This window comes from Uloborus diversus, chromosome 7 (assembly GCF_026930045.1).
Source record: "Uloborus diversus isolate 005 chromosome 7, Udiv.v.3.1, whole genome shotgun sequence".
Classification (NCBI taxonomy): Eukaryota; Metazoa; Arthropoda; class Arachnida; order Araneae; family Uloboridae; genus Uloborus; species Uloborus diversus.
Window position 1 is genome coordinate 161,236,417 of NC_072737.1, and position 13,048 is coordinate 161,249,464.

A 13,048-nucleotide genomic window follows, 5' to 3' on the forward strand; every position below is an offset into this window, starting at 1 on the left:
ATCAATTACGTCACAGAAAAACTTGACCAATCAGAGATCATTTCAGCAAACATATAAGATCTCCCGCTCATTCGAGACTTCAGTTTGCTTCGCACGGTGTTTGGATTAGGACCTATAACTCTTTCAAGATGAACTCCAATAACAACCAGAAAAGAAAATATCTTACCCCTTCATATTATGAGCTCTGGCTGTGTAACCTTTATGCTCCGGCGAAAATAGCCATGAGCAAAATTGTGCACATGCAGAATACCCTTTGAAAATTCGTTCTGCTTCTAATTCTTTCTGTGCTGCATATTGCGCGACAACAAAGTTCACAACATGTTCTCCTGATGTCTGGTCAGTCTCAAAGTCGAAAAAAATAAGTTTTTCGCTTTGTTTCTTTTGTGGTACCCTGCGTAAATAACATCGATGTTCGTCGGCTACAACAAATTGATCGCAGGAAAGACACTTAACAGTACCGCAACGGTGTTGATCTTTTGGACATTTTCTTCTGTGTATGACTTTGCAACAGTCCTTGCATTGGTAAATCTGGTAACGAAAAATAGAATTCATTAGAAGAAAAAAAAATCAATAAAAAAAAGATAAACATACGTGATTATATTACTTAACTTACCAGATCACATATTGAGAGCTGTTGTTTACCAGAAGTACTTTTGTGGGCAAGATAGCATTCTTCGGAGCGGCACAATCATCGCATCGCTCTGGTGTATTAGACACACAACATTTTCGCAAACAAATGCGGCAAGAGTTTGCACACCAATGCTCTTCTCTTCTATGGTAAGCGACTTCGCATTCCTCACAATAGAAATGCGTACCATAAAATCCATTTAAGCCTTTAATGACGTCATAGTGTTCATCATGCAGCCACAAATTTATCCGTCTTGGCCTTTCAATGCCCTTGTAGGAAACCTGAATAAAAATAGAGTTGCTAACTTAAAAAAAAAAAAAATAAATAAAATTCATTTTATACTTATTATCAAAACATTGAATAAGTCACACTTACTTTCTGCATATTTTCTGTGGCGATAACAACAATTTGGACATTTAAATGCTCTTCGAATTGCGCCACTTCTTTGTAGGTACAAGGCCCTATTCGGACTCCCGCAGCTTCATGCAAAGCTCGAGCTCTGTTCAGCAATGTAGATCTTCGACGATCCCTCAGGGCATCAATAGCCGTCTGATTTTTTTCCAAATGTGCCAAAGCGTATAAAATTGCTTTGGCACAACATAATCCTTCATCATCCGATGGTATTTCGAGGATCGACTGCTTTCGGTGCGGGTCCACAGCAGTGTTAATCACTTTTCTACGGCCGGCTCCCACATCCCTCCGAATCGTTACAACATCGGCTGAAAAACCCGAATCAATGGCAATCTGATCCTTTGACTGCAAAACTTTTAAAATTGCAGCCATCACAGTTTCCAGAGTGAGCTCTGATACCGACATCAGCCTAGTCGAAATCGGCTTGTCCAAGCCATCTGCCTGAATGTATATCCGTATGAGATCCGTTGGCCTCAGTCCTTCGTTTGTTCTACGAAGTAGGGATCTAAACAGCTCCCTAACGGAACTCACTGCTGCAGCCATTGGCGTATTTTGTAGTCGCTCTGGTAACTTTTCCAAACTAACCCGAGCTCTGAAAGTCAACTGGTTCGCCTTATACTTTTCATTCCATCTCCCTCTAAGCAATTCAATTTGCAAGGCATCCTGCATCTAAAAAAAAAAAACCATTTTACTCAAATGGTCAAAATAAGATTTCTCAATTTATTTTTACTAATAAAAATAAAAGCCCTTAAAGTTTACTTACGTCTTGAACTTCATTTGTTTCCTTTTCATCAAACTCGGGTTCGGCATGAGAAGGACCAGGGAGATTCTATAAGAGATTTTAGAAAAAGATATAAAGTTATGAAAAAACGCGCATTGCTATAAATACACTAAATTAGTTTCACAATAATCATTACAAAGTACCTCAAAACCAGAGCCATTTTGATTACTCAACTCAAGCGCATGAAACACTTCCGTTGCTTCAGCAAAAGACTGGGTGTCTGCTCCAATAACCTAAAATAAAATTTCATAACATTCAGTAACTCCGTTAAACATTAAAAATAATAATAATTAAGTTTAAATCAATATAACTTCTTACATCGTTGTCATCAATTTCATAAAACTCTTGAGTTGACTCTCCTATCAACTGTAAAAGAGAAATAAGTTGTAAAATAAACAAACTCGATTAAGAAAACAAGGAAACTGAAAAATAAATTCTGAAGTGTAAAAAATATATATAAAAGTAAATACATGAACAATTAGACATTAAAAAGAAAAAAAAATACTTACGTCATCGTCAGAATCTCGTAACTCTTCAGCATACTGAAAAGAGAAAATAAAAATTAATTAACTCCGCTGAATATTCTTATAGCTAAACTAAAAATGAAATGAGCCAAATTTACTTACATTGCTAGAATCTTCATCCTGTTTTCTCTTATTTCCCAAAGGCATCATGCACAACTGTCTACAGAGGACAAGAAAAAAGCCAACAAACTGTAGCTCAAAAATTCAGAAACTGAGATAACCAGCTGATGGAAATGGTATTTATGTGGTCTAAACTATTACGTGTACGATGTCGTCATCAGAAAGCTCACCAATCCCATTAACGGGAACGACATGACGTCAACAAGAAACAATCAGCGCCCTCTAACACAGTCATATTGCACAGGGATTTAAATCCTGTTCGTTCTTGTCTAAAACAGAACCTACGCAATAGAGCGGAACCTGATTTAACACAGTATGAGTCATATCAGTTCAATCGTTCGCTCTACATGTTTATGCAAATCTGGGAGCTACTTCAAATAAGCAATGCATGTTTAAGACTTTGACTCACATAGGAGAAAAAAATTAAAAGCATTTACCAATATGTCTTTTTTTTTTCCTTTATAAATGTAATGACAATGTTTTTTTTATTTTCTCTTTCCATTAATCTTTTTTTTTTTTTTTTGAAATAGAATAAAATTTTGTAATCAGATCTTTTTTTTTTCCCTCTGAAATATTTTTTTCCTTTTTTTTTTTTAATGTCCTTTTATAAAAATACTGTAAGACAATGAAAACACAAATTTATTCTAAGCAATGACATTTTATTTGAAAACTAGTTGTTTAATACATATTTATAAACTTTCTTTTTTTTCTTACATATTTACAAATTATTTTTTATACATAAATACAAAATTTTATTCAAAATATTCAAATGCATCCGCTGGGCATAGCTTCTCTCGGGCTAATCTTAAAACTTTATTTAATTGAGCTTGTTTGAAAAACAGTTCAGTAAGGTACATTGCAGGCTTCATGTTCAGGAAGGGCTGTTCTTCCCATAGCTTCTCTCGAAATGATTCTGCGATATCCTCTATTTCAATTGTAAAGGCTACCGAATTGAAATCCTCAATGCGGTTCCCCCACAATTCCTCAGCTAACATTGTGGGCTGCTTGAGACCTTTTTCTTTCATGATGCTGCATATGATGAATTCCAACACGTTGAAAAGGTACTGGGTACCTAAACCGCTATCTAGAGATTCAGGTAGAGGGTTCTTGGCTAAAGGTGTTTCCGCGATCGAACTGTAAACCGAAAAAAAATCCATTCCTGCAAACCGATGGTCTAGAAGAATATTGGAGATAGGATTGTATTGGCGGATCATTTCCCCCCACTGCTCTGCAGACAGTGTTAGGGATCGGGTGTTCGATTTCTCTGTTTGTGCTAAACGGGTAAACTTGAATTTCGCAAAATCGGAACTCTCGATGGTCAGCTCATATTCAAATAATGTATGCAGTTCTCTGTCTGTTTGGGGCACGGTTTTTCTTCCAAAAACGTAGGGAATCCACCAGGGGCGCAGAGTTATGCCTTCGGTCGTAGGGTAAAACTTCTCTCCGTGTTTCTGAAACTTCCTTACATGAAGACTAACAGTTGACTTGTAAGTAGCTGCATACACGAAAACATCCTCTCCAATGGGAAACAATCCTTTCGGTATGTTTTTCTCCATAAAAGGTATCCCAGTTTCTTCATTTTTTGAAGATTTAGCTGTTCTCTGCGGCTCTTCATATTTTCTTTTCTGGTTGTTATTGGAGTTCATCTTGAAAGAGTTATAGGTCCTAATCCAAACACCGTGCGAAGCAAACTGAAGTCTCGAATGAGCGGGAGATCTTATATGTTTGCTGAAATGATCTCTGATTGGTCAAGTTTTTCTGTGACGTAATTGATGACGTATATAACTGTTGCTGAAGTAGCAAAATCTTTTGTTCGACATAAAACATGTTAGAACGTGTAGGAACGACACCCTGACGTCATTAAACTTTGTTTCCCCCAAGTCTTTCATAAATAACTTAAACATCATGAAGTCGCCATAGCATGATTGGTAAAGCGCGCGCCAATCATCTATGGTTCCTTTTTGCAACCCAAAGATCCCAGGTTCAATTCCCACCAGAAACCTTTTTTTCTACCAAAATAAATAAATAAATAAAGTAAAATGAAAATATAAAGTCATAAAATGTCCGATAGATGGCGCCACCATCGTTTATCCATCGACAACCATCTTTATTTAAATTATTTTAAAAAATATTTTCCACATACATTTTTTTTCCTTCCGAAACAACTCTTAAAAAATACATTCGCAATTAAGCAGTTTTATCATTCATTATCACTAGATGGCGCCACCAGCAAATCTACTCAATTTAATTCACACTTTTACATAAGCTTTCTGTCATGGCCCTAGCCTCCAATAGATGGCGCCACTGCCTAGTCCGGTCTATCGGTTAGCACATCCTCGTTCGGAGCGAAAGGTCCCGGGTTCAAATCCCGGGGAGAGCATTTTATTACCCTCGTAAATATTTCCGAATAAATTCAATAAAATAAAATTAATTAAATCAAATTAATTAAATTAAGCCATACAAGCTAAGACATGAATGAACATGTTCTATGACGTAATACAAGATGGCGGACGAGCCAAGATGGCGTCGTTCATGACGTCATAGATGACGTCATCATACCCTCGTAACAGACTTCAAGAAATCAGTGACGTTATCCAAAAAATACCCCCGTACAAGATTACAAGAAATCAGTGACGTCATCCTAAAATACCCCCGTGAAAGACTACGAGAAAATTCCAAGGTGACCACGCCCCCTTCAGGACTGTTGAGTTGTTTTCCTCCTTCTGCCGCACGGAGTGGCAGGGCTACTACTAACGTCTACCAAAGACTAAGCAACCTCTTAGTCACGGTAGATTAAAAATTTTAATAAAAGCAGGATTTAAACTATTTATTAAAAAATAAATCAGCATTATTTATTGAAATTTCGCGACGACAAGCAAAATTTTTTGAGCGAGCGCTAGCGGCCCGATAAACGGTACATAGAGGTACGAGGTCGACATTCCGTGGCGTCTATCATGCCTTTGCAACATAACACAACTGGTAGACTTTTGTTTTTATATTTTATACATTATAAACAATTATTAAAAAAAATTTTAGGCTTATATATTTAAGTCAAAATTGACTGATTTTTTCGCACCTTGCGTGGGTGGTAGACACGGCACGGCAACGCTTTGGACGCGGTAGACACATATTTTTCGTTATGTTTATACGTAATCAATAATATTACCGAGTTTCAGCCTTATATATATAAGACAATTTCACAAGTTTTTGCAACATATTGCAAACATTTTTATTAATTATTGCAACGATAACTTTTTGGGTCGTCTCGCGTTTTCTTCTTTCAAGTAAACTAATCTAATATTTAAAAAAATTCTGGCCTTATATATATTGTCGTAAAATTTCGGTCGCTATCTCCCCTACTATTGTATTGGTGGCTGAGAGGTGAAAGCTCTTGCTCTGTGACCAGACTGAGATTCGTTCTGGGTTCTGACCCCACTCAGGTCATTTTCTCTCTTAGTGCATTACAAATGTCTTGCTTGTATATTAAAATAAGAAAAAATGTTTGTTGTTAAAAAGCATGAACTTTAAGTCAGCTGAAAGCTTAACTTTTGTAAACATACAGAAAATTCTGGTGTAACCTTACGCAGAAATGAGTGAGACGTTGCGCTATAGTTACATTACCATGGTGTAACCTTCCACAAGCGACTCACAGTGGGGCGAAAACGCCAAAAAGCGCTTATAAATGGGTTTTCCCCCCCCCCCCCCCCCTATATTAAACCAATGGAGGATTAATAAATTTGCACAGGCCTACCTCTCAGGCAATCAGAACTGGAATTTTAGAGCCCTTCGTCCGCTACAAAGCTGAAAAGAGCCTTTAGAAAGTTGAAGAACCACCAGGCTGTCGTAGCACCAGGCACAATCTAACAGCGATCGGGATTTGAAGGAAAATGCTGACTTTATTTAAAAACTGTTGACCTTGTTCAAATGAGAATTTTTAATTGCCCGTGCTAATTTCTTTTCTACGCCTATAAGTATTATTGATTTATATTTTGTAGGTTTTTTTTTCCTTTCACTTTGTCACACGTATCTCTATGAAATGTAGAGATTAAAAATGTGCTTACTCCTATTAATTAAAAATATTACGATCTGTAACAAAATGTTGGTGAAATTATTAAGTCAGATCATCCCGCACGTAACGATGCCCACTCATATTTTAACCGCAAAAAATTCCACCGTCAAAATTTCTCTCAATTCCACATTTCTTAGATTGAATAACGAGATAGGGCTTGGATTTAATCTGCATTGAGCAAGCGAACGTCTTTCTGAAGCCTGATAAGTGTTTTCGCTCCTTTTTTTGTGCCCAAGATCGTTTCCTGTCTTTCATTCGCTTTCGAACTGCAGAAGGGCGTCTGAGAATATTCTAAATCCACTACTTCTACGAAACACTGACTGATAAGACGAAGAAGTTTATCGGGGAGCATCTTTATGCGAGTGGATCACTGAAAAATCGTATTTTCGAACCGCAGTTGCAGTCAGTATTGGAACATTCTGTGGACGTTGTTTCGGAATACTGTTATTAAAAGGTAAGTGCAATTTGTATGAATCCTTGCCTCTTGCTAAGAATTCATCTGAAGTACAGTGACGTTCAGAAACGTTTGGGGACTAATTTTAAAAAAAAATGGAGACTAAAAATTTTAGTATTATTAGTACCCTTTCTCCAACAGCACCTATGAAATTAGTTAACGTGACATTAAATTTCATTTAACTCGATAATTTTTGTGTTCCAGTAACAACCCAAAAGCTAATTTTTTATTTGGTAACTTTTTTTTGTTTGACAAAAAAAAAAAAAAAAAACCCTCAGCGATTAAAAAAAAAATAAACAAAAAAAAATTAATAATAATAATAATAATTAATTTGAATTTTGACGTCTTGAGTTCAAATTATGTTTTTCGCAATCATGAGTGTGTGTGTGTATGTAGGCATGTGTGTTTGTGTCCAGGCATGAGTGTGTGGGCATGTGTGTGTACGTGTGTGTATATGTATGCGTGTATTTATGTCTGTGCATGCATGAGTGTGTTTGAGTGCAGGCATGAGTGTGTGTGTGTGTGTGTGTGGAAGTATGCGTGAGTGTGTGGGTAGGATATGGACGCAACCTGGAGACGGTTTTCGCTAGAAGAGCAGCATCAGGAGGGGCCGGTCAACGGTGGTGCTGCAGAGAACGGCGGGGAAAAATAAAATCATAGGAACATCAAAATCATCAAGTGCGAACGATAAGCAATGTGATTGCTAGAAAAAAAAAAGGTGATTAAACATATTAATATCATTCACCACCCAGCCCCCATTGTCCCCAAGAGACTTGGATGCAACAGGTGCTGTGAGGTGGTGTGGTTAAGTAGACACTGGGGGGCGCTACAGCCACTCAGGGCCGGATTTGGAAGTGTGGAGGCCCCGGGGCAACGAAGGAGTGGAGACCCCTAATCAACGTTTGAAAAGATCATCATGTTTTCGAAAATATCCAATACTTTGATATATATCCGAATATTTTAATATATGTATATATCCAATATTTTCAACTCGTGAAAGTTAAGATATTTTGTAAAAATTTTACTGTGGCGGCCCCTTTGTTGTGGAGGCCCCAGGGCAGTAGCCCCGCCTGCCCTCCCCTAAATCCGGCCCTGCAGTTACTGTCTAATGGCGGGTGAAAAAGGTAAAGCAAACAAATGCCGTAACTTATAACTTGCATTGAAGCTTAGTGAATGGCAGTAAGTTTTTTATCGTGTTTGTGGGAAGCTTTCTTTTCTATTCCTCTAAAATTACATTACACAGCAAACTGTCTGAAGCCTGTAATTTACTCCAAGAAAACACATGGAACTGGAACGAAATGTTTTACCTTTTCCGGTAGTATTGTTAATTACCACAAGGTAACGTATTCGAGCTCCCGGAGTTGCGAATTAAAAACTATTAATTATGCTACTTAGATTTCGACATAAAATCCCTATTTTTTTTAGGCTTTTCTCCGTTCAAATTATAATTCAGTGCTTCATCTCAACTTTCCGTAACAGCGTTTTGATTAAAATTTGTAGCATGAAGAAAATCATTGAGAAGAAAGATCTGTTGCAATTTTTTTTTCTCGAATATGAACAAATAAAGTACTGGTTTTTGGTTTAAAGGCTTTTTTCCTGTAATCGGAAGATTTAAAACGTTTACTATTTGGTTATTTTCCGCAATCTGCAGCAAAATTTTACTGTTTTTTTTTTTTTTTTTTCAAGCCTGATTGTTGAACACGCGCCACTTGACATTACTTTTATTTTCGAGGTAGACCGTGCAAAGATGGGCGACGCAGCTAGTATATTTTAAATTTTGGTTGTCAAAAGTTTTGTTTAGTTGAAAGATGTTACTTTAAGTGGATCGAAGTTTATTTTTGTCCCTTTTTGGAGTTTTAAATTAATGATGGATCCATTTAGCGGTGCTTCCGTTTTGCTAGTACCCAGTAATTGGCGCATTTATACAATAGTCACTATTGTGTTTTGAAATGTGTCACTGGTTTGATTTCTGATACATTTGCAGCAACAATATTGTATAGGTTGTACTGATGATTTAAATCCTACAGAATCTGCTGTTAAATTTTTAAGAGAAACAGTAAAAACCAAATTTTTTTTAACCATCACAGTCAGATACTGCTACTGTAGAGAATCGTTTCATTTTTTATGGTACTTTAGAATCTTCGGGTAATGTTCCTTTTTCCGTGGAAACAGCAATAATTCGTAAATCAAAACTGCATACTGACTGATGAAACAACAATAATTTGGCTTTTTTTTCCTTGTAACACTCAAAATTAATTTTCATTTTTCTAAAATATTTTTTCAACACATCAAGATGTGTGATTTAACACTAATTTACGTAAAATTATCTACTTTAAATTAACATTAATTTTGTTTCTTATGATGATAAAAGTGTTAGCTAAAAGTAAACGAGCTGATGTGTGCATCACATGACTTCCTTTTACTCCAATTTAATGTCAATTTCTCAGTATTGGCAGTTTTAATGTGATTCAATAGTTTACTTTCTAAAAATCACCAACAATGGCCAAATTGAAACCAGATTTTAAAAAAGGCAAAACTGCCACTAAGTTGGCGACAAAACTTGTTGACTAATAGACTGGCGATATATCGCCAAGTGTCCGCCAAATTATAACACCACTTGAGTTAACACCGAAATTAACAATGATTTCCCCCCAAAAAGGGGCAAAAGACCCCCTAAGGAGCATATAAATGCAACCAAAAAAGCAGGTGCACAACTAGACCCCACTAGGAGTCTAAGTACCAAATTTCAACTTTCTAGGACATTCCGTTCTTGAGTTATGCGACATACATACACACATACGCACATACATACGAACATACAGACGTCGCGAGGAAACTCGTTGTAATTAACTCGGGGATCGCCAAAATGGATATTTCGGTTGTCTGTACGTTCCTAGGCATATATCCACATGTGATCGGGTTGAAAAATGAACTCAACATTCGTTCGTGGGTGAGCAAAATGGAAATTAAGGCCGATTTTTGAGTGAAATTTTTTTCGCGAATACAATACTTCCTTTTTTGTAAAAGGAAGTAAAAATAAAGTGACTTTCCAGTTCTATTAATGTGTGCCAATCACTGGATCACAAGTTGTCCTACACTGTTACATCAGGTGCCAGTGACTGGTGATTTTGTAAAGTTTTTATACATATACTTTAACAAAAATATCTATTTAAATATTTTTGTTTTTATTGAACTAAAAAAATGCACAGATGTGTATTCTTTGATACAAAAACATTTGCAAGTGACTATTTTTTTTCTAAGTAATGAAAAAACAGAGGTAAATTTAAAGACTAACTCTTAAAGTGCCAATTGCCGGGGTCGTTACCCGGGTAGAATCAAAAGTTCCATTTAAATGTACATTAAAATTTAAAAACATCAACCTATTGCAAAAGCAGACCATTAAGTAACATTATAGATTGCACTGAAATGTAACATAATTTTTATACCGAAGTAAACATTAAGTTAAATATTCCAACAAAAGTTGAAAGAATCCGGTAAGTAAATAGAAGAAACCATTCAATAATTTAAAAGTCATATTAAAGTTATTATTTGGCGCAGATGGTGCAAGAGTGGTAATAGCATTCGTATCCATTCATCCCAAAGCTTTTTTCAGGGTTGCCAACTCCTAAAAATGTTTTCCCCTAAACTCAACTCATAAAACCCCTAAATGCGATTGGATAAATTTATATGACGTTAGAAAGTCACGTGATCCTTTAAATGTGACGTCACACATGGGATAAAAAGGTCCTGTGACCATTGCTATTTTTCGTTGCTGAGTGAGAAAAGACATTTTTATCATTTTTATGTCATTTCTGATCAAAACCAATGGTTTAAAGATTCAAAAAATACATAAAAGTAAAAAAAAAAATAACGAAATAGTCGAAAAATAGCATTTCCAAAGATAAAAGAAAACATTTTTTCCTGATAAGACCCTAAAATTTAAACCCCTAAAAAAATCCAAAAAATTTTATCCCCCTAAAGAAATTGCATTCTAAAACTGTCCCCCTACCCTAGTTGGCAACACTCGCTTTTTTGTTGGCTTAGAAAAGCGGTTTCCCGTATGATAACAAAAAACGCCTTGAAAAAAACTGATAGCTAAAATTGAGATATGTTATTATTTTAAGGATAGGTTTTATTGATTCAGATTTAAAACAAATGCGATATGAATATGTAATTGCTCACGGGAAACATTTTCCTGAATGCTGTTTTTAAATTCAAGAAATCATTATGTTACTTGATTTGTTCAAAGTGACTTATTATTGAGCAATCAAGAATTGCTATGAAAGCATACTTGACGGAGCTCTGATTTTTCAGATTACCATGACGACGATATTAGGTCTAGCTCATTGTTTTAATGTTTACTAGCTGCGTTGCCCGGCTTTTCCCGGTCTACCTTGAAAATAAAAATTGTGTCAAGTGACGTATCTTCAACAATCAGGCGTAAAAAATAAATAAAAAAAAAACATCATGATTTCCTTTCCCAAACAATGACGACAGATATTAAAATACTTTTAAGAAATTAAATCCAGAAAGATGGAATTAAAATGCGTAACCATGGAAACACAAAATAAAATAAGGTTAAGGAAATAAAATGTGAAAGAATATGGTTCACAATTTGATGGATCGAGATTTCTTAAACTTGATTTAAAAAGGCTTGAAACTTTTTTTCCTTTTGAGATAAAAGCTTATTTTTTCGACCATAGGTCGAGTTAGATCCGGAGTAAAAAAGGTCGCTTTTTCCAATGGCGTCAAAATGAAAGTTGTGGGACAATTCCTTCACTTTTTATTCATTTTTTTAATGAAGAAAGTAGTGCCTAAATTTCAGCTAAGCCTAAAAAAATTCGAGCTAAAAACGCTAATAACTCCTGTCGTAATAAAGTTAGAGCATTAAAACAAACTGCATAGAACGCGGAAAATTCTACCCTTTCTAACGATATGTAATATTAATTAATATGTGCAAGTAATTTTTTACCCCCATATTTGACAATTTATGTAAAAATTAGAAGTAAATTGGAATAAAAAGAGAACTATTCACCAAGTTTTATTCGAACTGGTCTGCAAACCTTTTCAGGACTTAAAGGAACAAACTGTGAAATTTTCAGCACAATCGGCCGGGTAGTTCTCGAGTTTTGCGAGTTCAAACACACAGATGCTTTTTGGCAACTTCATTTTATACTATGTAGAGATTAAGAGAAAAAATTTTCCTCGCCATGGCTACAAATCGGCATGGTTACAATTATAGGCTGGGCCGTGGCAATCGCTGAATCCCATGGCAACGAAGAGTTCGCTACAAGGCACCCCTGTTTGCATTACTTTGCCATTGATTGGTGGATGCAGAGGTACTCTGTTACGCCTCTTGCGGCCAAAAAGGGCCGACGTCCAATCAAAAATAAACAAACTTTGAAGCATTGTCATTGATTGGTGGATTCATGAGCTGCATTGAAACGTTGACGTTGATTGGCGGATGCATGAGCTGCATCGGTTTAACACAGAAAAATCAAAAAATGTCAAGGTCCGTAAGTGTAAGCGGAAATTTAGTGGGGACAGGGCTTAACTTAAGATTTTTGGACCTAGACCTTTGCGAACAATACTGTACACCGGCCTCGGCGAGCGAGACTGCAAACAGTTACACGGTGTTAGATAATGCAAATACGGAGGTTGATCAAGGATACAAATCTATTTTCTGTCCCCGAAACTGAAAAGTGCAATGAAAGGAGCTTTTTGCGACGATGTTCCAGCAAGAGCCCTTTGAAGAGGACAGGCTAACCTATCCGACATTTTGGTTCCAAGACATCTTTGGATTTAACCTTGTTTATAGTGTTTATAAATACGCTATAATATTCGTTAGTCACTATGTCGCAAAACAATCGATGATAAGTTGAGCAAAATGTCACTTAAGGTAAATCTAGAAAGATAATTTTCCTCTCTAATTCCACAAGAATGTATCGGGAAATGTTTACTGTACGTTTCGTCTTCATTTACAGAATAAAATAATCAAACATCAATGAGGCAATACATCAAAAGCTAGGGCACCAGTTTTCTGCAACGAGGCTTTTGTACA

The 13,048-nt window shown here is 36.1% G+C and overlaps 2 protein-coding genes across 2 annotated transcripts in view; one reads left to right on the forward strand and one right to left on the reverse strand.

The window, feature by feature from the left end:
• Window positions 1–976: 976 nt before the first annotated feature.
• Window positions 977–3,621, reverse strand: LOC129226964 (uncharacterized). The gene is made up of 5 exons (XM_054861593.1): window positions 3,320–3,621; window positions 2,447–2,504; window positions 2,330–2,362; window positions 1,803–1,868; window positions 977–1,708 (listed from the first exon to the last, which is right to left on the reverse strand). Exons 1-5 carry the CDS (start codon window positions 3,619–3,621, stop codon window positions 977–979), a joined length of 1,191 nt encoding a protein of 396 aa, XP_054717568.1.
• A 3,323-nt stretch (window positions 3,622–6,944) lies between these two features.
• LOC129226965 (polyamine-transporting ATPase 13A3-like) overlaps window positions 6,945–13,048 on the forward strand; it is a 103,663-nt gene continuing 97,559 nt past the window's right edge. The window contains 1 exon segment of the mRNA XM_054861594.1: window positions 6,945–6,987. The gene's annotated coding sequence lies outside the window, so the exon portion shown is untranslated.

Coding starts and splice junctions, on each gene's coding strand:
- LOC129226964 (XM_054861593.1), bottom strand. CDS start 3,621: ATGGATTTTTTTTCGGTTTACAGTTCGATCGCGGAAACACCTTTAGCC. Junction 2,505..3,319: donor CTGAACATGAAGCCTGCAAT/GTACCTTACTGA, acceptor TGTCCTCTGTAG/ACAGTTGTGCATGATGCCTT. Junction 2,363..2,446: donor AGGATGAAGATTCTAGCAAT/GTAAGTAAATTT, acceptor TTCTCTTTTCAG/TATGCTGAAGAGTTACGAGA.